The sequence below is a fragment of the Vidua macroura genome, chromosome 1 (genome assembly GCF_024509145.1).
Source record: "Vidua macroura isolate BioBank_ID:100142 chromosome 1, ASM2450914v1, whole genome shotgun sequence".
Classification (NCBI taxonomy): domain Eukaryota; kingdom Metazoa; phylum Chordata; class Aves; order Passeriformes; family Viduidae; genus Vidua; species Vidua macroura.
The window spans coordinates 52,359,662-52,383,271 of NC_071571.1; the positions used below are offsets into that span (position 1 = coordinate 52,359,662).

General features: G+C 40.3%; 1 protein-coding gene across 2 annotated transcripts in view; it reads right to left on the reverse strand.

The window, feature by feature from the left end:
• Positions 1 to 23,610, reverse strand: part of HECW1 (HECT, C2 and WW domain containing E3 ubiquitin protein ligase 1) — a 248,077-nt gene that overhangs the window by 56,829 nt on the left and 167,638 nt on the right. For both annotated transcript variants that reach the window (XM_053971604.1, XM_053971609.1), the window contains 6 exons: positions 14,512 to 14,654; positions 12,413 to 12,513; positions 10,631 to 11,125; positions 9,728 to 10,594; positions 6,250 to 6,351; positions 821 to 971 (listed from right to left, as the gene is read on the reverse strand). In XM_053971604.1, the coding sequence (XP_053827579.1) occupies positions 821 to 971; positions 6,250 to 6,351; positions 9,728 to 10,594; positions 10,631 to 11,125; positions 12,413 to 12,513; positions 14,512 to 14,654 (1,859 nt within the window). The remainder of the gene's footprint in view (positions 1 to 820; positions 972 to 6,249; positions 6,352 to 9,727; positions 10,595 to 10,630; positions 11,126 to 12,412; positions 12,514 to 14,511; positions 14,655 to 23,610) is intronic.

Here is a 23,610-nt window from a genome sequence, read left to right on the forward strand (position 1 = left end):
ATAATACATGCTATGAAATACTACTCAAAATAATGCATTTTGGTAAAAAAGGATTATTCTTCAAGAGCGTTTTGATGGTGTCAGTTTAAGTTGGCCCAGTTCTCCCAGACTGCCTCATTAAGGGCACAGCAGCTCCCAAACTAGTCAAAGTACACTGAAACGAGCACTTTTAAACTCTGCATCCTTCTCTCAGCTGCAGAACTTTCTCTTAGCACAGAAGAAAAGGCCAAAAAACTTTTGTGGCATTTTACATGCTATAATTAAAATATAATTTCAGTCTTGCTTGTCCTTTTCTAGAAATGGCATCATTATAGTAAGCAGGGAATTAAAAAAAAACCCAAACCCTCTTTTTTATGCAAAAATGGTAGATTTTTGACCAACTATTTGTTTTTTTTTTCTTTCCTCTTAAATTTTGTCTAAAAAGCTAGCATGAGAAGAAAATGATAAACAAATCTATGAGTGGACTAGACAAACTAAGCTAAAATATAAATGACGTTTAGAGGTATCTCAGCAGCTCAGAATGAACTGACAGATTTACAGGGCCCAATGCAACACTAAGCAGACCTGTCTACCTCTAGAAATGTGCATGGTCCTATTAGAGTAGGGCTCTGCCCTGGAGAAGGAGACAGACCTTTCAACAGGCCTAATTAGCTTGGGTAGAAACACCACATGGACATGGCAGCAATTCCAGTCAGGTCCCAAAAAGCTTTTTAGAACAGCACTAGGTGCTGACCCATCAATACCACTGCTACAGTTAAGTAGCAAGAGTGACTCCATGTTTTGGAAGAATACTCCCTTCCCTTCCAGTGCAAACGCTCACCGGCGGTTGAGCTGCTCCATTTGCTGGATGGAGCCAGACCTGTGGATCCCATCTGGCGTTGCTGCGGCTGTGGGCCGCTGCCACGTGGTGGTGCGGTTGACATGATCCACGTAGAACACTCTCCCATGGCTGTCTATCCGAGCTTCCCAATCTAGGGTTGGAAATAAAGGAAGGGATGATGCTGTCAGTGGGATGCCTTCCAGAAAACCTGCATGTGGGAGGTATGTACAGACACACACACACGCACACACACACATATACACACAGACAGGGTATATACACACAGGAGATACTATATATATGTATAGTCCACATGCCATACATACCATGGGTATATAGTCAAAGTACACATTCAAGTGTGTATATCTATTATTTGCTTGTCTATATATACATATATGCAGTATATGCATATACAGAAACATTTCGTACACAGCACACAGGTAGGCCATGGAGTTCACTACCACAGCACATGAAAAACTAGTGACACACAGAGGCTACATTTTTAAAAGGATGAGGTAATTTTTCAATTAGTGATACTGCTTGGCTGGATTCACTGCAGGTCGGAGTGGCCACAAAGAACTGACCCTTACAAGAAGATTACATCTGAGCTAATATGGCAAAACCCATTTTTCCCTTTTTGTTATGTTTCAGAACAAACATGTTTCATTTCTCTCCCTTTTGCAAAGTGGCTTCAAAGGACAGCATACAGCAATTAAAGGCTTCACTGAAAACTGATCACAGACTCTTTGGACATACCTTAGAAATCTCTCTAAACAGAGAATTGCTCTCATGAATGCAAACTAGATTGGGAGTCTGCAGAATAATATTGAGCCTTCTATCATTATTGTTTTCTACTACTGCTATTGTTCTCCCATGATTGAAAACGAAAAATGATTTGGTATATGATGGCTTGTGGAAAATGGTAATGTTGATAAAAAATAGTTTGCAACAGAAGAAATTCAGAAGTGAGTTAGCTAGCAAACCCACATATCGAACTGGTTGGAATGCATGGAGAAGTGGAATAAATTAGGCTTGCTAGTTTCATATTCCCACATGACCCATCAGCTGATGACACATCTATGTAAATACATGCACATACTTTCTACACATGTTTAGATGCAAACCTCATTTGCATTCACACACAAATCCACATATGGTGATTACCTTTGAGGGCAAACACTTCCTCATATTCCCATATTCTTACTATGATGCCATCTTCCCTGATGAGTTCACTCCTCCTATGGTGTTCTATGATCCAATTCAGGGTCATCTGAATTTCATACTTTATGTATTTCACTTCCTATTCTCTAAAAGCAGGATGGAAATTGCACCTTTTCCTACTATATTTGGAAACCTATGCTTCATGACCAGTTCCCATCCTTTGAATGCTGGCCCTGACTAAACCTATTTCCCATATTTGATCCTAGACAAGTGTAGGCTATCTGAAGTCCAGGGCTAGTTGCCCCTGACAGCTGAATACCACAGACCTTAAAAGATGGGTGCTGGGAGTCCTTGGAGAAATTTTCTGTAAGACTCCAAGACAAGAAGAGCCATAAACACATGCATTGCTTCTTTCAAAGCTACCACAGTCCTTAAAGACACAAACCCTATAGTCACACCATGGGCACTCATGCAACATCTCTCACTGTGAAAATCACTACATTATTTAAGGAGAGGACTCTCTCTTCGTCCTCCAAAGTTTCCCAACGATGTGGTAGCTGTTTCAAGAACAAGATCACAGCTTTGTGAAAACCATGTCTAGAACATAAGACAGTGAAAAAAGCACATCAAAAACAACATATGCACATTGAGGTAAATCAGACTGACACATAAGGCAGGTTGAAGGCCAGAGCCTTGCTGAGCATGCTAGCACTAGTGGCAGGTGTACCACTGTGGGTGGGAAATGGCCCTTCTGGAGCTATGCATTATCTGCAGTATCCTCAAGGAAATAACCTTGACCAGATCAAAGATAATCCAGTTCAACATCATGAAGATCTTAATTTTCCTTGCTGTTTTCTGGCAAAGAACAAATCCTAGCCCTCACTCCACACTACTGCTGTACCTCGTAACAAGTTAAGAATGACATGGGTCAACATAGAATTAGAAGCTTGTAGGCAGTGCTGGAGAACCACACTCTAGACAGCCTACAGAAGACACCAATTGGTCATACTGGTCTAAGCCTGCTGACGGACACTTAGCAAGAATAAATATATCCAGCTACACAGCCAAACAAGGTATTATAATAGATCCCTGTGCACCATGATCTCTACAGCTCTCTATTTTGCACTAATTAAGTACAGCTTAGAGTTCCTAAGCTTCTAAGCATGATATTTGGAAACTCAGGAGTAAGGAAGCTTGTCCAGAACTTGGAGATCACAGTGAAAACATCAGGTCAGAGTGACTTCATCAGGTCATTATGACTTCAGGAAGGCTGTCTCTGTCAGATGTGTCAGACATACAGCAGCAGTATGTACAGACACGAACTACACCTGTCAGTGAGTGTTGCTTTATTCACTGCTTTACGGTTATGTCCACCTGAAACCATGGGCTGACACTGGCATGCTAAAACATTATAAACTGTGTTTCTTATGCTCCTTGCAATAGCATTGTTAGTCAGCTGAGTAACTCTTCTTTTGGTTACCTGGGAAGGCTGTCAGAGGGTGGCAGGTACAACTTTAGTTGTATGCAGGTAGCAGGTGTACTTCCTACCTTCCCACAAGACAGCCTGTAAGTCACACAAGTCACTGAAGCTCTCTGAATATGATACCAGATTTATGGACAGATGGATGGATACCTGCACAGTGAGACAAACAGACTGCCAGGTGAACAGACAGGCAGAACTCTGCTTCCAAGCTGTGCTCAAGTCCCTTCATCCTACTTCAGGGGCAAAGGTGATCTAGGACGCAGCCAAATTTCCTCAGGGTCTTTTGTTAAGTTTTCCAGGTAAAATAAGACTGACTACTACAAAGACTAACCTCTATCTAACCTTCACAGTAAGAGCATGCTAGAGCATGGGCTAGGGATGTAAGAATACTGGTTCTGTTCTCCAGTGATCCTCCTCCACCAGCCAAGTCATATTTCACAGCAGCCTCTGAAACTGCTCTGATTTCTATCAGAAGATGCAACTGTTTCTGGCTGGACCATGAGGGCAAAGAAAATACATTGCCTTTTCCTCTCCAAGCTCAGCTACACCTTTGGCAAAGCACAGCTCTGAACTGGGCGCATGTATTTTTCTTGGCTTCAGTTCTGTAGGGTTTCCAAACACAGGAATAATAAGGGGTGAATGGTAATGCCGTCATGAGGCCGTGCAAACACTGCAAATCTTCTGTGAATCTCGTATCAGACATAACCTTCAGACTGGTCATTATGAAACTCCTACATAAATAATGACTCTGTTCTCTTCATTTTCCCAAATAAAACTGTCTGAAATTAAATTTCCTCCCCGAGACCAGCTGTTGTTGGGTTATAATGAAATCAAGCTATTCAGAAAACTATTCAAAAGAGAAAGAAGTCTGTTCAGAAGATTCTCCATGACCTAAATAAAATCAGTTAACACTTGCAGCACTGGCAGATTACCTTCACCTCTGCTTACAGATGGAAGCCAACACTGCAAATGAGAAGTAAACCAGCTTTGATCATATAACTTGGGTTTAAAATATAAAGTTTTTTCCTTTCACATGATTGAAGAACTATTTATCTAGTATTAAGAGTTATTAAAGGCACTGAGACAGCAATACTGAATTTAAGGAAAAGAAAAATTTCTAGATTAAGGCTATGGTTTTCATTTTGAAATGACAGTAAAATTCCATGGAGAGTTTTTGGAAACCAGTTTCCTAAGTGATATTATTCAATTCAACTTTTTTCCCACTCAAAGTTAACTTATTACATCTATTCCTATTAAGATAAATATATTTAAGCACAAAGTGTCAGCCTTTATTGCAAAAATGGTGCTATATGCTACTGTTGAAACAGAATCCTACAAAGGGATATCACTTCTGTACTTTATCATCACATATTGCATTTCATGTCCTTGCACCCTGTTGTGAAAGCACTTGAGAAAACAATGGTAGAAATACTTGCCTTTTGAGGATAACTATAAGAAAGAGGAAAAATGTATTAAATTGGTGCTGGAAGAACATGGAATAGATTTACAGTATATTCTGTTTACCTGAGCTGGTGTTAGTGTGCTATCATTAAGTCATCTGATAGGGAATGTGCCCGATCCACAAAGTGTTGCGGTAAGAGTGGGAGGAAGAGAAATATTTCCCTGTTACAGAGGTAACCGTTCCCATTTCATCATTTACTGACAAGCCACAGTGGGACTCTAAAAAGACTTTATTGGGCTAAAGGCATTTGAATCATTCATGCTACTGTGAGGTTGACGCCAGCATCGGGGCTATTTTCAGCTCAGGGAATACTGACAGCATGGTTGGCAAATGATGAACTATTTTTCAAAGGCACCATAGGCCAAATAAGTGTGTTCCTGTCTTGGGCTTTGAAGAAAGTAGAGCGCTTTGTTTGTATGCCTGGTTGTTTTTGTAAGGCACTGCACATTTCAGGCTATGAAATCCTGTGCTCTGTTGAAAGGTGATCAGCTGCACGTTGCAGGGCACAGAGTGCACTCTGCTGGGCACCGAACGCCAGTGCAAGAAGCAGGGTAATCCTCCAGGAATCCATAAAGGAAAGGCTACAGAGACAAGTAAAAACAACTCCAGCAGTTGTTTTGGTGTTAAAAATCCCGTATTATCAGACTGCTAATCTATTACAATATTTAAAACCCTCTCACTTTTATTCAACGCAAGTGTAGACTCCACTACAGTGCATAATAAACATAAAGTTCACTGATTATCAAATCCAAGGTCAGTATAACAAGACCACTGTACATGAACTGCCTTTTCCCAACCTCTGCTGGTTTTGTTCAGATTTGGACCTGTCTGTCCCAGGAGCATCCTCACTGTGAAAGGGCTGCTGCTGGACCTGCATGCAGACTTGACAGACCACAGGGACTGCCATCCCAAACCATCTTTGAAGTTGGTTACAGAAAACCTGGAGACAAACATTACAGAAAAATCAGAGTACTTTGCTGATACACCATCCAGAAAGCCTTATAGTCAGGCTTCCAGAACAACTGACAGATCCCAATCATTCAAGTCTGAACACACTGACTGGAAAAAGGGAATAATATTTTTATTTCAGGGAAGAAGATGGACCAAAGCAGAGAGGGAGGTTATGGGGCTTGTCCAAAACAACATGACAACACTTTAAGTCAGGATCAAATAAGGGAAACAAAAGGGCCTATTGTTTGCGTTTTGGAGAATGTATACACAAAACAGACGGGGTTCTTCAGAAAGACATACTGACCTCTACACTGTTTGAGTTAACAGGAAAAGCTGAAAAATGCAATAAAATAAAAAAAAACTAAAGCTTACTTGGTGGAAGAGGCTCATCGATAGTTGGGTAGTGATGATGGTCAGGCCTCAGAGAAGGAAGCTGGCTGACTGGCTGAGAATTATGGAGTAAAGGACAATCACCTATGGACAAGATATTCAAGACATTGACAGTCATTCACTGTTTTTACAATGTGGTTTAAAAATGTGTTACTGTAAAACAAGTGATTATTTTAAAAATAGGTTAACCTGATGTACTAGCATCTCTGGGTATTCCTATTTTCAAGGCACTATTTTAATAGCAACTCATATGGCACAGAAGTATTAAAATAATGCAGTCAAGTCTCTTGAGTCAATGCTGAACTATTATGGGCCAGATTCTGGACTCACAGACACACAGGTGTAAGCGATAGAAGAATCAGGCTTGATCTCTGAGAAATACTGTTAGTGTACAACTAAGCTCAAGCTTCTGCAGCAACTGGTAGGAACATGCAAAATCCTGGTTCCAACTTTTAACTCATTCCATCAGTGGAATAAAAGGCTAAAAGCTGCCTTGCATCTTTCTCTCCTTTTCAAAAAGGTCAATGGCTGCATATGTAGATTGTAATGGCAGGATTTTGCAGTCCCTGCAAAGCAGAAGATCATCCCCTTCTGTAGGTATTTTTCAAAATTCAAAGAGTCCACCTTGGATTGAAGGAGAGAGAATGAGAGAAGGACCAGAAACAGGTAGGAGACAGGTGGTAGAAGAGGACAAAAGATAGTGAGATATAGTCAGGATCCGAGATAAGGAAAGAAGACCTGAGACAGAGAAGAGGAAAAGAAGAAGAAGCAGAAGAAGAAGAAGAAAAAGCGGCACACAGGATACAGTGCAGAGTAAGTTTTTAAATACTAGCATTGTATATATGTCCACATATAGAATCACAGAATGGCTTGGATTGGAACGGACCTTAAAGATCATTTCATTCCAATTGCCCTGCCATATTTAAATATGAAATAAATGAAACCTAAGTAAATGTCCAAACTCATGGTCTGTTGAGAAGAACAAGTAACTTAAGATCAAGTCAATGCTTATAGAATCCTTTAAGAAACGAAGACGTTTTAGTAGGGATGAAAAAGCATTCCATCTCTTAGACTTAACATGCTAAAACTTCACAGGTTCCAGAATAAAGATTCCTTCTTGCCTTGTCTCTAAAATCTTAGAAACCAGGACTATTTATCTTACTAATGGACATATTTGCATATTGTGTCGTAACAGTTTTTGACTATAACTTCCAGCTTGGCTTGTTAATACAGATATACTCCAAATTGCATACACATATTTACTTGAATCAGAAAGATGCAGCTTATGGAAAAAGATATATTAAGCTGAATGGTTCTGGTGATTCTGGGAATGCTAAGCCAAATTCACTATGTACAAGCTGGTTTAGCTCTCTTTAATGTTAGAATCTTAACAGCCTAAGAATGAATATTTTGTAAAGATCCCTAAACATATACCAATCAAATGTAAAAACAAATTTATCGGGAAAAAAAATTTCTTAAAAAACCAACAGCTAGAATGCAGAAGCCAATTTTGTATAAAAGTATAAAAAACCTCACACCACTCAGAAATGAGAAAAATTACTTCGACAAAAATATTCCCCCTTCTAGGTGCTCTGATGATACTGTATGGCCTGTTAAATGCCTTCATTAAACCACTTGTGTATAGGTGTATCTCACAGATCTATCTGCTGTGTGTTTTGAACAGACAGCAGAGTTACATAAGTTTATGACTCATTGCTAAAAGTCCATCTCTCACAGCCTTAAAAATTGTGCTGTTACTAGACATGTAGCATCGACTACCAGATCACCCATCTATGTTTCTTTACTTACCTCACCACAATTGACTCTCCCCTAGTCAAGATAGTTACGCCAAGCCAGCAGAAGCATGGTAGTGTCAGTCACCTGGAGTGGGTGAAGGTGACCACATCTACTGTATTTGTAACAGCTTCCAAGTCATGAAGAGACCTACACATTGACTGAAGCACCCCAGGTGACACCAAGAGAGTGCTAACAGCTGGGCTGCCCTTCAGACACATGCTCAGCTAAACAAGGCAAAGCCACCATGGACACTGCAGTGCTCTTTATAGAGGCTCAAGTCTTGGTGCTGTACTGAATCCATATGCAGACGACACCCTCTCCCACCACATCCCCTATCAAAAGCTCACACAGTTCAAAACAACCACCAAGCCTGTAGATACGCTCTCACACATACACAACCTTGTGCTCCCTTCTCTATACTTGCATGTAAATGCTGTTGACAAGCAAAGGCTCTCACCTGCAAGGAAGGAAGCTGGGTTTCTATGCCCACGTACTTCTGAAAATTTAATTATTTGTACTAGATTCTGCTCTACAGACTCAGTAATTCCCTAGTCCCAGCTGTCTACAAAGTATTTACACAGGCTGGTAAATTTTTTCTGCAGGGGTAGGGTCTGTGGCAAAGGAAGTTGTGAGTAAATAAATTGGGAATGGAGAAAGAAAACACAGATGAATACTTTAATTGGAGCTCCTCAGTGATACCCAAATAGGTTATCCTTTTGCTACCATCTTAATTTGGTGTCACTTGGAGAGAGATGACTCAGAATTAGGGAATGCAAAGACTACCTCTTGACCTTGCTGCATACTCCTGAGCTGCAGCTGAGTCCTTTACTTCTTCAGCTGGAGAAAAATTATGAACTAGCTGAAGAAGAGAGGAGTGATCAACTCTCCTTCTTCATGTAATGGCAGAGAGCATGAAAGGAGTTACCAAAGGGGGGGACTTAATGTAACTGTGAAGGAATTGGAAAAAATAGTACCTAAACTACAGGAAGAAAAGAAAAAAAAGAAAAGAAAAAAAATTCTATCTCTAGGGAAGGACAGGGATACAAGAACTTTATTTCATATTGTTAAATTTCCAAAGTGTCTAAGAAAAAATATAAATCTCTGCTGAGTTGCCCTATGATCGGTGATATCTGAGGTACATTTGTTTGACACTTGGAGAATTGGAACAAATGGGGCTTGAAAACTGTTTGTAAGAGCTTATGTATGGCTAACAAACATTTACAGAAACTGGCCCAGACCTTTATGTGGTACAAATCAGCTTATCTGCCCTTTGACATGCACAAGCTGGTCCTCTCACTGACTATCAGAGACATGGCAGCACATCAGACATGTGATATGGAAAATCCCAGGAAAAAAGGAATGCGTTGGTGGATGTGATAATGCTGATCTGCCACATAACTAAAGTAGCTGATCTTGATTTTACAATGATGCATGTATATCTACATTAATTCATATATACAGATCCCTACCTGATTTAGTTTGTTTTGCTGGGATTTTTAAGTATAGGCTCAATTATCCAACCCTCCCTTATATTTGGCCCAGCTCACAGCCCCTGAGTTTGTAAGAAATGAACTGTAAGCTATCTGAAACCTCAATTATCTGATGCCTTCTGTGACATCTAGATAATCAGGGTTGCCCAGCGCATCAGTTCTCAGGATCTAACCTTCTCTTCTGCTGCTTGGACCTGCTACTGGGGTGTCTAGACCCTCTGTGGCTCTCTGCGGATTCCCACCATGAGCTACTAGTTCATCTGGCCACTGGGAGGAGCCATCCACTTGCTCCCTGTCCAGCTCGGGACTCTGCACTGAATCTGGCACTGACTCAAAAGCACTGTTCTCCTCCTCATCATCATCCTGTGAGGAAAAGACCGTGCTCTCAGAAATCTTTGCACTGTCGACGGAGGAGAAGCGTGTATGGCTGGAGAAGCGATTGTTACTGTCGTAACAGGAGGTGCTGTAGCACGAAGTGCTGTAGCAGGAGGTGCTGTAGCAGGAGGTGCTGTAGCAAGAGGTGTCGCACGCCTCACATTCGTTGTCACCATTGGGCCTGGAGCTCGACTCGCTCTCACTTCCTGTCCTGGGGGGTTCCCCATCCAACAGCCCATCATTCAAGTCAGAGAGTTGCTCATCCAAGGTCCCAGGAGGCACCGTGCTCTGGCTGAAGTTCTCTTCAGCCTCATTTTCCAGAGGAGGCTCTGCTGCCATGGTCTCACTCTCACTGACCACCTCCTTATCCATCACCTCCTTGACAGTAGACTCCTCATCATTCTCCCTGCCATTAACACCATCTTGGTCTTCTTCCCCATCGCTGCTTATCTGTGCCGAGGGCAGGCTATGGAGCAGGTTGTGTATCCGTATGTAGTGTGTGCGAGGGGTCTCTGGCTCACCACAAGCTGAAGCTATGACTGTCTCAAGTTCAGACACAGGCAGGGAGCACGGCCTGTTTTTCCTCTTTGCTGTGGTCCTCAGTTGTAGCTTGCTGTCTTCCTCCTCCTGGGCTGAAGCCCCTTCTTCTTCTTCTTCTTCTTCTTCTTCTTCTTCTTCTTCTACTTCTTCTTCTTCCTGACTCTTCTCTAGGTCTTTTCCAGCATGCACATCTGCACTCACCTCATCAATATCTACTGTTTCTATGCTGGTCAAGACTCCACCATCTCCCTGAATACCAGAATTGACTTTGTTATTTTCCCTAACTTCGGGCTCAGGAGGAGACATGCAAGCCGTCAGATCCGACTGTTCCACGAGGTCTGTAGCACTCGAAGAAGGCAGCACTTCTCCTGGGATGGATTCCAAGGGTTCAGGAACTGGCACCGCATCAACCTCCCCATCTCCTGCTAGCTCTTCATTTAAGCTGTTCTGGTTGACTTCCCCAGGTGGTTTGACAGCCCCTGGGCTATCGACACTGTTCACACTGTATCCATTTAGCTGTTCTGGAGCTGCACTTTCTGAGGTCACTGTGTTGATACATGGAGGCTCACCGAGGCTTTCCTCTGTGGGGTTGTTCACAGGGCTTTCCGGGAGGTCAGCTGGCTCAGGATCTGCACTAATGGAGACCTCTTCATCATCTGTATGAGACAGGAAAAGGAATTGCTTACTCTTTTAACAAGAAGTGTTGACTGAACCAGAGGGTTGGCTGTGGGGGCACAAGCATCCACAGCAATCTGAGAAAATTAAAAGCATAAATTACAGTGTGAAATGAGTGGGCAATTGAATAACTATCAAGAAGTGCTCAGGTTTTTTTGCTAGGCAATCTTTGTACAGTGGATTTAATCATGGGTTTACTCATGATGGTAATCTGTATGCAGCACCCTGCCTCCTTGCAGCATTACCTGAAGGTAACTCCTTCTTGAAACTTCTCCTTGAGCCAAAATGGCATCAGAGGAATATTATGGGAATATTATGGGAATATTATGGGAATCAGGGAAGTTTTCTCTGACATTTTAATGACAGTCTTCTTGTCACACTGAAGCTGGCAAGACTCTACAACAGAGAACGTAAAAAACTGTGTTTACCACCCCTGAAAGGCAAAAACTTCCCCCAAAATATCCCCTGACATGATCCTCATCTGTACCACCTCCTCTCAGATGTCAAACAACCTGTGCTATTTCATGCCATCCAAATAGTCAAAAGACAGAAATCAAGGTTTTCCAGCAAGTGAAAAGCAATGGTTTCCCAGCCACTGTTGGCTTGACAAACTAAAGCAGAGAGGGCAGAGAGCCTGAGAAGCAAAGAGTTCCTGAGAAATACTGTTGAGACTGTGACACAAAAACCAAGGTTTATGGTGGTAATCATAGGCCATGATGACAGTCACTTCCAAATTACTACAAGAGAACATGAACCAAAACCAAACCAAAGGGGAGGCAAGAAGTGGAACACAGAATTATTTTTTGTTTTACTTTTTACATTTTTCATTAAAAATAATTAAACTGAGAAATTTTCTAATCATCTTTGCTATTACATTCTCCATTTTTACTTATGAAGTGCTCAAATGCAGATGACTACAAATAGCAGACCACATAATCACTAGGGCAGGTGATAGAGAAGCAGATGAAACTTCAGTTTTACACTCTCTTCTCTCCCATTGATGTGGTGGAGTATTTGGAACAGCCAATAACAGGGGAATATGAGATACCAGTAGCTCTGTCCTAAGGGGAAAGAGGGAAGAAATTGCGACTCACAATGCATCCTGTGATGCGGAACTTTATGCACTTCCCTTTGCTCATGACTGTACCTGAAGTCCCAGAGCAGCTCAGAATTAATGCAGATTTCTAAAGAGAAAGAATGGAAACCAAAAGAAAGGAAAAAAAAAATCTAGAAATCTAGATGAATGATGGGTTAAGACTGAGAATTACCTGGATGAATGGAAGAAGTTATCTCAAATCGGAACTGCAGCTGGCCACTGACATGATCTGTAGGAAGTCTGCGACCCAAAGTGTAGCTTACAACCCTGTCCCTGAAAGAAAACAAATATTGTCACAATAGACTATAACCTACCCTATGTCTACTGTGCATAGATAAATCTGCTGTGTCCTACAAAAATACATAATAAAATACATAAAGGCTATTCATCCCAGCCATGAGGGCATGTTGACTTGCATACAAGAGAACGAATGGCAGAGAAGAGGACAATGTCTTCAATTACAATGGAACAGCTGAGTAAGTGAGTAAGACAGGCTGCTGGGACACATAAGCACATATGTATAAATATAGAGAGAATGGTGGGAATGAAATTTCTGCAGTATGGATATGAAAATAGCGACATGGGACGCAAACAACTCCCACTTCAGCTATTTTAACAAGACTGCTTCCCTGCAGATCTGACCATCTACCTTTTCACAGAACCTCGCATTTCTGTATTTTCATCCCTTCATCATGTCCATAAAATTCAGCTTTCCTGTTCTTGTTTACAAAACCCTATGCAGGTCAGTCCCCACATACCACCTTCTCTCTCTAAACTGGCTGAGTGACTGCTCTTCATCTCTTTCCACCCCTCTTACCTCTATGAAGCTGAAATATCAGGAGAACACCTTCCTGACAAGGTTGATCAATGACTCCATTCTGTTCTTGTGCAGGTCCCTCCCTTTGCCACACTTCATCCACCCCTCAGAACAGAATGAAACTATAGAAGAGATTAACTTCCCAGCTGCCCACAATGAGGCTGAATCAATCTTTGCAAAGCATTTCTTGAGTGTAACGGGTTCACTAAATAGTAATACTTATACATCTTTTGAAAGAAACATAGTCCACTTCCAGTTGGGCCAAATACACTTGCTAGCATAGTTTCACGTGCATCAGAAACTCATATAAATGAGACAACCTCAAGATTTGTGTACAACCTCTTTGAACTTGTGTGCATACTTCTCACTGAGCTTGCCTGAGATTTAAATGCCACTATGGTATTAAAACTGAGTCTGATCTAGTGCAGGTGGAGGCACTGCTCTTGGCAAAGTATATCCTTAGATAGACAGAGTTTAAAACAAGGAAGTAAAATAGGAAGTTATAATCAAAAGATGATGAGAAATCTAATACAGAGGAAAGCCAGTGATACCAGTTACAGGGTTCTACCTCCCCCAAGCTGTTCTTATCCGTCTGGTTTCTAAAAAGCTACTCTATCTTCTCTACTTGAGAAACAGGGACGTAGCTCAGTCCCTTCTGGTAGATTCAGCTGTCAATATCACAGCCAGTTTCTGACCCAGCTGTTCAAAACCACTTCCAACAAACTCATCTTCCTGCTGTTCTGCTGAATTGAGATCCAATTATCAGAAATTCCTTCTTGGAAACTGCATTGCATATGCTTTCCTCAGAAGATTATTATTTTTCTCCCTTGCTCTTCAAGGTCTGAACATTACAGGCTTAGAGCCAACTTTTTGGCTTTTTCTGATTACTATCCATCTTCCTTAAATTGGTTTATATTATTTTGGCAGCATACACTTTCCCAGGACTTTCATGCAATGGGGAAGCAGGGCAGCGCTTGTGAGCTCAAGGTTGTTCCTTGGCAGCAGGATAGGGTCAGAAAGCATTAGTTACAACATGCCACATATATATTTTTATAATATTTCCCCTTTCCAGAAATTAAAAAGAGAAGGAACACATCTGGCATGTTTTTAGCCCATAGGTAATTCCCTGAAACATGAAAATAGCCTGCTGATAACATTAAAAGAAGATTCAAATTGAAAATATTGCACTCTCCAAATTCTCAGCCATGATACACAAAAACCGTCTTCTTTCCTAAATGCCAGCTCTCACTTTTCAAAATGCCATGCATACAGTTATAGAGGGAATTCTGTCTGGCCCAGAGTACTATAAATTCTAATTAAAACCAATACCATTTATCAGACAACTGTCAGTTTAATAACTTCCTCTCAACATCATTATATCACAATAATGATATATCACCAGGGCCTTCAGAACAGCAGCACACTCGTTAAACAACGTAAGCAGCAAAATTTACCCTATGGCATGTCTTTCCAAGAGGCGCTGAACTGGCATAGAGAGTTTTCCCAGAAAACGTTTGATGATCGGTCGGCTCTTTGCAAATTTGTCTTTAACTTCTATTTCCAGGACATCCGTGGGCAGGGAGACAAAGCTGAATTGCTGAAATAAAAGAAGGGCACAGAACAATAAGCTGGTGGCTGGGCCACAGCAACACAGAGTACTACAGCTGAGAGGAACACCTCAGCACAGAGATATGAGGATCTAGTGAGGTGAAGGATACATGATCACTCTTTTCAGACACACTTTTCAGATAGATTGTTTTGAAATATCTCCTTTTCTATTCTTCTGTGCCCCAGCTTAAAAAGGAGGAACTCTGAAAACTCTATCGGATCAGTCTCCTAACCTGGTTCATGCCACAGTCTCACAAAGAGCTCAACCAGAAGGCAAGCCACAGCACAGGTTACTGTCACAAACAATACTGGGAAAAACAGGAACAGCACCATCTAAAACTGCTCCTGTCACCAAGTGCATTGAAATGTCTTGACTGCTGTCTCAGCTGGTCTGGTCGTAAGAACATCTATTTGTCAGTAATGTTTCAGTAAGCTTTTAGAGACTGTGTGCATGCAAATCTTGTAGGAACAAGGAGAGGGATATTTCAGGTTGCAGGAACAAGCATTGGAGCATTAGAGTACCTGGAGATGTCTAGATGTCCCAAAGCTCAATTTAAAAATAGTGGTGAGGAGGAAATATATTAGGTAACTTGGCTTTGCTTTCTCCTAGACTGGCAAAATCCAGTACAGGTGTGGAGCTGGTGACACAGGTCACAATAATTTTTCCAAACATCCGCTACTACTAGAATATCATCAATCAAAAAAGCACATTTGTGCTGTGGTGCACAATAGTAGGAAAACTGTCAAACCACAGTTCACCTGAGAGGTCAGTATTGATCTGGAAGACAGCTTCTGTGGTAAGTGAATATTGAGATAGATGAAAGGATTGTTGTAGCTTTCCCCCTGCCAAACCCAATCTTCAGAACAGAATCATTCTCTGGGTTATCAAGGCCTGGAGTTAAAGCCCTAAATCACTTGATCTATTGAAACATGGTCTAATTCAGAGATGCTTAAACAGCTTCAAGTGAAACCAACATGAGTGGGATATTCCGTTAATCACACCCTGCAAAAATGCAAATAATCAGAGTAGTACAATTCAAACAAGAGCTAAAGTGTTATTTTCTTCTTGCTTTCTTCTATATCTTTGCAACAGGCTACCAATTAAGATAAATGCACCAAACAGGAGAACCTGAATTCTCCATGTATAATGGAAAGTTGCCCTAAAATATAAGTTGTCTTACTATTACTGTTTCACCTGCTAAAAACCTTGAGTAATTACCAGTTCATGACACTTGAAAGCAGAAGAGGGGAATTAACTTTAAAATGAATTATTGTAACATAGAGCAATTTCCCATTTAATGAATTCTCCTTTTTTGTGCTGCTGACTCCTATATTATAAAAGTCTCTGTGGGGTGGAGCATGCACATACAGGTAAAGAGCGAACTGTCCACAAGTGAAAAGTAAAATGTAGGTTTAACAATCCAGATCTTCTGAGGTCCATAATATATTGTCTTGTGGTGCAACTCTGAAGCAAATCAGAATTTGCATGGAAATTTATTTCCATAGTATCACGTGGAACCAAGCCTGACAGCTCCTTCCTTGCACAGGACACATATTGACTTTTCCAGAGTAATAATCAGCACCTGAGCAGAGAGTATGGACCCCAGGAGCAAAATGTTTTGGAATCAGCCAAAGAAAGTGTCCCTTTTTCCTTGAACAGCTGTGCCTCAAGACTTACAAACACCAGGATATTCCATGAAAAGTGCAAAATCCAATTGTGCTCAGATTCCATCACCTGCCAACTGTTGCATTTTGGCATACCAAGACTGCTCTGGGACCAGTCTCTGGTCCCAAATGTTTCCTCTAGAAGGATGTTCTTACTCATAAAACCAGCAGCATTTTGGAAACACAGTCAAGCCTTTAAGATCAGAAGTGTCCAAGCTTCTGTGACAGAGCTTCTGTGGCAGAGCTTCTGCGGCAGAGCTCAAAGGCTTTGCCATTTGGAGGCAACTGCAGTCTGAGATCAAAAGTGAACTCACTGAAATGGGTTTGAAGTCAGCTCGTAAAACAGTGATAATTTTACATAATTCAGTTTTCCATTATCTAAGAAGTTGCTCCTGCTGTTGCTCTCATCTAGTTTAATTCATATTGGGCAAGATTTTCCTAAGGCAATCTCTGACTGCAGGTGTCTCAGGCTCATGCCATCCACACTGAAAATCCAAAAGGAATCCTTGTTTGTAGAACAAATGGGCAGAGTAGCCCTCTGAAAAAATGGATCACAGCGAAACACCTTGGTTTGAGGACTCGGAGACTTTTAAGTGCATTTTCAAAAATCACCAATCACTTTTGAAAACATGTTTCTTGTGACATTTAATGATTGGAATGTAATCTTTTATAATATTTGGATGTGGAAGCAAATCATCATCAAATCCTACTTTCCCTCTTGTCCTTCACCATCTTTTCTGACAAGTGCCAGACCCTGTACCTTAGCCACAAAATACTGTTTGTACTTACACTGTTCAAAGCCTTGGCCTTTACTATCATGCTTGGCCTCTACTATCCTGTCTGTCTGGAAAAGAAAGGACTCTGTGTTTCATGGTCTTATCCAACATAACTAACGTAAAGTACTAATATATTACTGATGGAATAAATTAAATCCTCTCCTTGTCTAATATTTACTAATTATCACACAGTGGCCAGTTTGTGAAAACGAAAGCATAAGCTTCACATCTAAGTTTAAAAAAAAACCAAAACCCAAAATCCCAAACAAAGAAAAACAAAACAACCCTATCATACCTCAAGCCCCCCAAACAAACAAATAAACAACAAACAAACAAAAAGACACTGATTATAAATTCTGCGGTACCCTTGGGTTAACACTCAGGGATGTTGTGATTAATTATTTATCCCAAGGAGAGGTAAAAAAGGAGGCTGCAAAATCACAACAGAGATAAAAATCAACTGTCTTCAGGAGGAGGGAAGTTTGATGAAACTTCTAACACTTCACCATTGATAACCAAAAGAGCTGCATTTTAAGAACAAGCCTACTGACATTTTTTTATGTTACTATTAAAATTTTTAATGTAAGTCTTCTGTTATTTGGAACTTTTCTTATTATAACTCTTAGTGTTACAGAATTAAGTCAGAAGTTCAGCTTTCACATTTTAAAAAAATATAATACTCATAGTTGCATAGTTGCAGAGGAAAAGCAAGAATACTTTAGCATAATAAGCCCAAGCATACTATTTTTAAAATACTTCTGATTTTTTTGACAGTCATTACCTGAAGCCAGATCATTTTATCTTTTTCATCTGGCACTGACTACTCGATATTTTCTTTCACAATCTAAACCAGCAATCTTTACCCTATATGTTTTCACTGGGCCACAGCTCACTTTGTGGGCTTGTTCATTGGTTATTTTATTATTTTCCAACAAAAGCTTAAATCCTTTGAATCACAACCACTAGTGCAAACTCTGCAAGACTGGTCAAGAACTTCATGGAACCTGCTGGAATACAAAGTCACTAAACTAAATTTTACACTGAGACTAACTGTAGAAGAGTATACTGAAGTTTACACAAATGGGCTTTTTTTTTTTTTTTTTTTTCTACAGTCAAAAAACAAAGTGAAAGTATAATTTCTGGCAGTTCTTTAATTCTGATGTCATGACTTTTTTTCCAAACCTTAAGCCTCTCCAGCTGTTCAGAGGTCCACCAAACTTGACAATGTCTTCATGGAAGTGGTTTGTTACTCTGTCTGAGCCTTTCTTTTACTCAAATTAAAAAAAATCTTAAAGGAAGTAATGGATTTCAACACAGGTACTAACTCATCTACCAGAATAGCTACAGTTTCAAGTCCAAAGTCCAAGAAGAAAACTTTGTCTAGTGACTGATTATGCGTTTATTTGGACAATAGTAGACAACAGGACACCTGTAAAAAACAATTCACAACAATTTATTTAAGTGATTACTAGAAACTGAAGTTCTTACTTGATCCACAACCAAAATTCAAGTAAAATGCATTATATAAAATTTAGGGAACAAAACTCTTGCAAGTAATGGGCAGACCCCAAATTTATATATAATCTACAGCAGTCAGTAGATGAACAGGTAACAAACAGGAAATTAAATCTCTATTCTCTGATCAGCCCAAGCCAGTAACTACAAGTGCATTGCCCTGTTTATCACACCAACTTGCTGCAAAACGACTCTTAGAACTTGAGAGGATACATGAGACAGCACACTCCACGGAGGAGATAGCGGACTGCCTCAGCAGAATGAAATGCCTTTAGGAATAACCTGTTTCTCACAGAGGGCCTGGCCCTAGAAATAGCTTCTGACCCCATCTTGTCAATGTGTTATCTGATCCTTACCAGCTAGGGATTCAAGAGTTCTTCTTTATAAGAAAGGTGAGGAGGTCCTCCAGTGGAAGGATGAGCTAGTGAACCGGCTGCCCTTGTGACTGGAAGAATCCCAGACTAAAAAACCCTGTGAGTTAGAGGCTTTGGAAAAGAGTATAGACCTCCAGAAGGGAAAACCTTTTTATTTTCCTCTAGAAAATAAAGGACTGTTAGAAGTAAAGGCTGTCTGTCAGGTATATCCCTAAAAGGAAGTTACAATCAGAAAGCCTGAGCACAAGGAATGATTGACAATCCCTGATATACTGGGGGAAAATAGCACTTGTGAGCTGCAGAAAGGAGGCCTTGTGGAGGCTAATGTTTCCTAACCTCTGGAATGCCTTGGCCATGTCTGCATTAGGAAAATTTATGGTACAATGTGAATGGATCCGGAGAGCAAAGTAGCTGGTGCTGTGTACCTGACTACCACATCCAGACATGTTGCAAGGGTTTTACCATGAAGCGACTCCAGGCTGGTGCCCTGGACTGAACTCCCATTTATTGTCTGAAAAGCGCCTGGTGCACTCCTGGAGCACATCTGTTCACTTCACTTCTGCTGAGAGTAATTGAGTTCATGCACTTCTGGACTGAAATGTGGTATCTTTAGTGGGGAGAGCAGGAGATTTGCTTTGAAATAGATCTCTTGAATGGAACACAAATACTATTATAGATGGACCCAGAGAATTGTTAAGAACCATGATCAATAGAACAAGTTAGTATGTGTATTATTTTCCCAGTGTCTTCTTCAATCATTTCCTTTTTTGGATGTAATTGCATTTCTCTAGAATGATGATGTCTAGGAGGAAACAGACTTGCTCTAGATGCAAAGTCATTACATTCTCTCTACTTTCCCCACTTCTTCAGCCATTTGTCAATGCCTGTCCCACTTGTCACAGTGGCAAGAGATGCTTTGCTCCTACACATTTAATGCAAAGAGGGAGTAGGACAGGAGAGAGAGACCATTTTAGTTCCTCACTTACAGAAAAACTACAGCATTATAGCACATCTTATTATACACTGGAGAATCTGTACCAGGCTCATCCTCAAAATGCCCCTACCAATGGAAAAGCTTTAGCTGATATTTTCTCAGGCAACAAAAATCAATAAGGTATAATTAATGATTTCCATAGAAATACAGAAATAGAGGGAGAATAAAGAGCAAAAGTGGCATGATAAAGAAAATCACAGCAATATATCGACATGTTAAGCCTTCTTGGGTTAAGCAGTGTATCATCAATTTTGGCTCCAGTCAGTAATAAGTCATTAGGCTTCTTTCATTTACACAGATTTTACACAGCTGCCTCCTGCAGATTCACTCTTGCACAGATAGAAATCAGAATCAAAGCTACCTAGAATCAGCTGAGACTTTCATACTCTCACACCATCTCAATGATCTAAATGTATATCTGATTTTACATTCCTGCTGGCATCTTCAAGCATAATCTATAAACACTGTAGTAAACACCACTGAAAGCATTTCAGTAACCTACAGTAACCTACTTTTCAGTGCCTATTTGCTTCCAGGCTCAGCAATGGTTATACAGACACAGATTATTAATTTAATTAATGTGAACACATCTGGAGGGGACCATAATGCATGATACATAAGGTAAAGAACAAAGGCCCATGCTAATGCTGACCTGGCAAAATGCATCTGTATCCATTTATAAGAGAACAGAACCACTTCCAGAGCTTGGAATAGTTTTCATAGAAAGCCAGCTACTGGTGATGATTTATTTCCAGGTTTTATTTTTACCAAACTTGTTTGCATCCCTGAATACAGATGGATCCCAGTGACTCAACAGCACTATCTAGAAGTTGAAATGAACAGAGCATGTCCATTAGCACCAATCAGACAAGTTATGGGCAAGTCAAATTCTTTTAAAACAGTCAGTGTAATAATTAGTAGACAGTATAATAAAGTCAGTACAGCAAAGATAAATTAATACACTGGTGACAGGAAAAATTGGGCTCTTGATTTGGAGTTAAATAAGCAACAGAATTAAAATTAAAATTTATTTGTGATATCCTTCATGTACAGGGATGATACAAGCAGAAGTAAATCTTAAAAGGCTGTAAATTACATTTGATGGATGAAGATAAATTTATTCTTTCAGCTGAATATTTCATTAGTTGGTTTTATTTCAAATACTCCAGTGAAACAATTACAGTCTTAATGTACATGCCACTCTCTGTCTGTATTACTCTGTTCTTCATTCAAAAACCTCCTCTACGTGTCATTATTTCCCCATATAACACTAATTGCACCAACAGCTGGATAAGCTCATCAAGAATTCCAGTTTCTTAAGCTTTCTACATTAATCCTTAGTGACAAGACAAAATACTGCAGTCAGTAGTGCCAAGGGCAGAACTCCACTGCTGCCATGGGCGGAGACATGCCTATTCCTACTAGGAGAGACTGCTGGAATACAGCAGTGACTGCAGGGGGCCAAATCCAATGCAGTTCTTTATTATTCTGGCGTGGCACAACTGTTGGGGGCTTTTCCCCTGCCATAAAAGGGATTCACATAAATGCACACGTTGATGTTCTAAAGTCTGACTCAATCCTTTCTACTGAACTCCTTCCAAGTCAGATAGGGCCTTCAGAAAACTGGCTTTCTGGATTTCTCCCTCAGATTAATCTCAGAATTGTCTATGAATTTATTAGCATAGCAAAGACTGAAAATATTTGAAGACTCTCATCAGCACTAGTATACAAAACTAGCAAGACTGATAGTCTTCTAGATGCAGAAGTTGCAAGTAAAATGCAGTTCTAGAAGAATAACATCCTAAAAAAAATCTAGATGATTTTTCACACCATTCCTGAGAAAGCTAAAGTTGTCTTGGACTCTCACACTTCAATCATCAACAGATATTAAAATCTGTAGCTGTAAAGCTATAGCTTGTCTGTGTAGTCAAACAATGTTTTACTCTTTACCTGGACATGTGAGCAGAAATGTTATACAGGGAAGCTGCCACCCACAAGGCTTCACTCAGTCCTGATGACACCTTTGGTGAAACTCATACTAAATTCAGGATCTGGATTTCACTTCACCTGTATATTGTTTTCATGCTTAGGCGTGAAAGGCCTCCAAGTTTCTACAGCATATTCTTTTGTGTTTGGCAGTAGAAGGGAGAAAAACTTATCCAGGTTAAACAATAAGGAGTTCAGTCAGTGTGATGTTTCTGTTGTTTTTATTTTGGTCTTTTATTGAAATTATGGAATGATTCTGTGAGGCCATGGTAGGACTGTCAGCATTCTAGTGTTCTGAATATTAGATCAAAATCAGACCAAGCACACCCTTTTAGTTTAAATTCATACTGTTGAGTCAAACATATTAAAACATCTTCAATGGTTTTACTCTGTTCTGGAAAGACTCAGCTTTGCTCAAGTACCCCTGCTTGTATGACTCTAGGTCTGTGCTACATCAGGTAGCACCCATTTTATCAGCCAACATAAAGCCTCTAGAGAGGCAGAGAGCTAACATAAAACCCTTATTGCCTGATCTGGCTACTTTGTCAAAGTGTTTTTCAGTCCCAGAACTGCTGAGTGGTCTATCACATACCAGTTCAGCATTCAGGATCACAGAATCAGTGCCCAAGTTATAACTCTGCATTAAGAAAAGCAGTCACACACCAGCACTCAGATAGTCAGTTGCATCTTGGCATTCCTGCAGGCGGCATCCAAACTCAATGCTTCTATCACTGATGATGGCCTGCACTACAGAAGCCACCTCCCGCTGGTGTTCAAGCCCCTGAGTGCTTCCTTCTTCTGATTTCGCATTGGTAATCTCAAGAGGCAGCTTCCATGAGAAATTATTCAAGTGCAACATTTATGAAAGGTTGTGAGTTATCTGAGGTGCAGAGAGCATGAGTTACTCAGCTGAAAATACTGTAAATCTGTGTATCAGGTCTGACATACTAACTGCTATTTGTTAAGTGCTCTTGCTCTCTGCTTATTCACATCAATTAATTCACTAGTGAAATGTGGCTGTCTTCAGAGTGATAAGGCGGCCATTCCAAACACTCTTTTCTCTCAATTATATTTTAATAGTGTTTGTAAAAGCTGAGGCAAAGAAACAAGGAGTGAAACCGCAGGAAGTTGAGATTGTTTTTAACCTAGTAGTGGGCTCCCATTTTTGGGCAATCTACTCCTCCAGAGTTAGATTATCGGAGTTGAAATTCAATGTGTTATTTAACAAATGACACTTCCTACTACTTTAAATGTGCTGAGCAGTTGCATCAGCCAATTTTTATAGTCGTCTCATTGGTCATCTCATTCCTCAGAGCTCTCCTTCCACTCACCAGTAAATAAAACAAGAATTGAGGAAACAGTCTGCTCAAGCTGCCATAGTTAAGAAATAAATACCATAAATATATTTAAGGTGAAGTCCAGAAACCTCAAGTACTTTATCTGCCAAACCACAGAATTTCCTATCCAGTTGGAGGTACGTGAACTACTTTTTAACCCACTTTGCTTTGTTCCTGTGATCTATTACTTATCTGAACTGTGTATCACTTCACTGATTTCTGAAAAATGAAATATTTTTAAATGAGCTGTTTCCAAACAATATGACAGTACACACATTGTTTCAATAGGAAACAATAT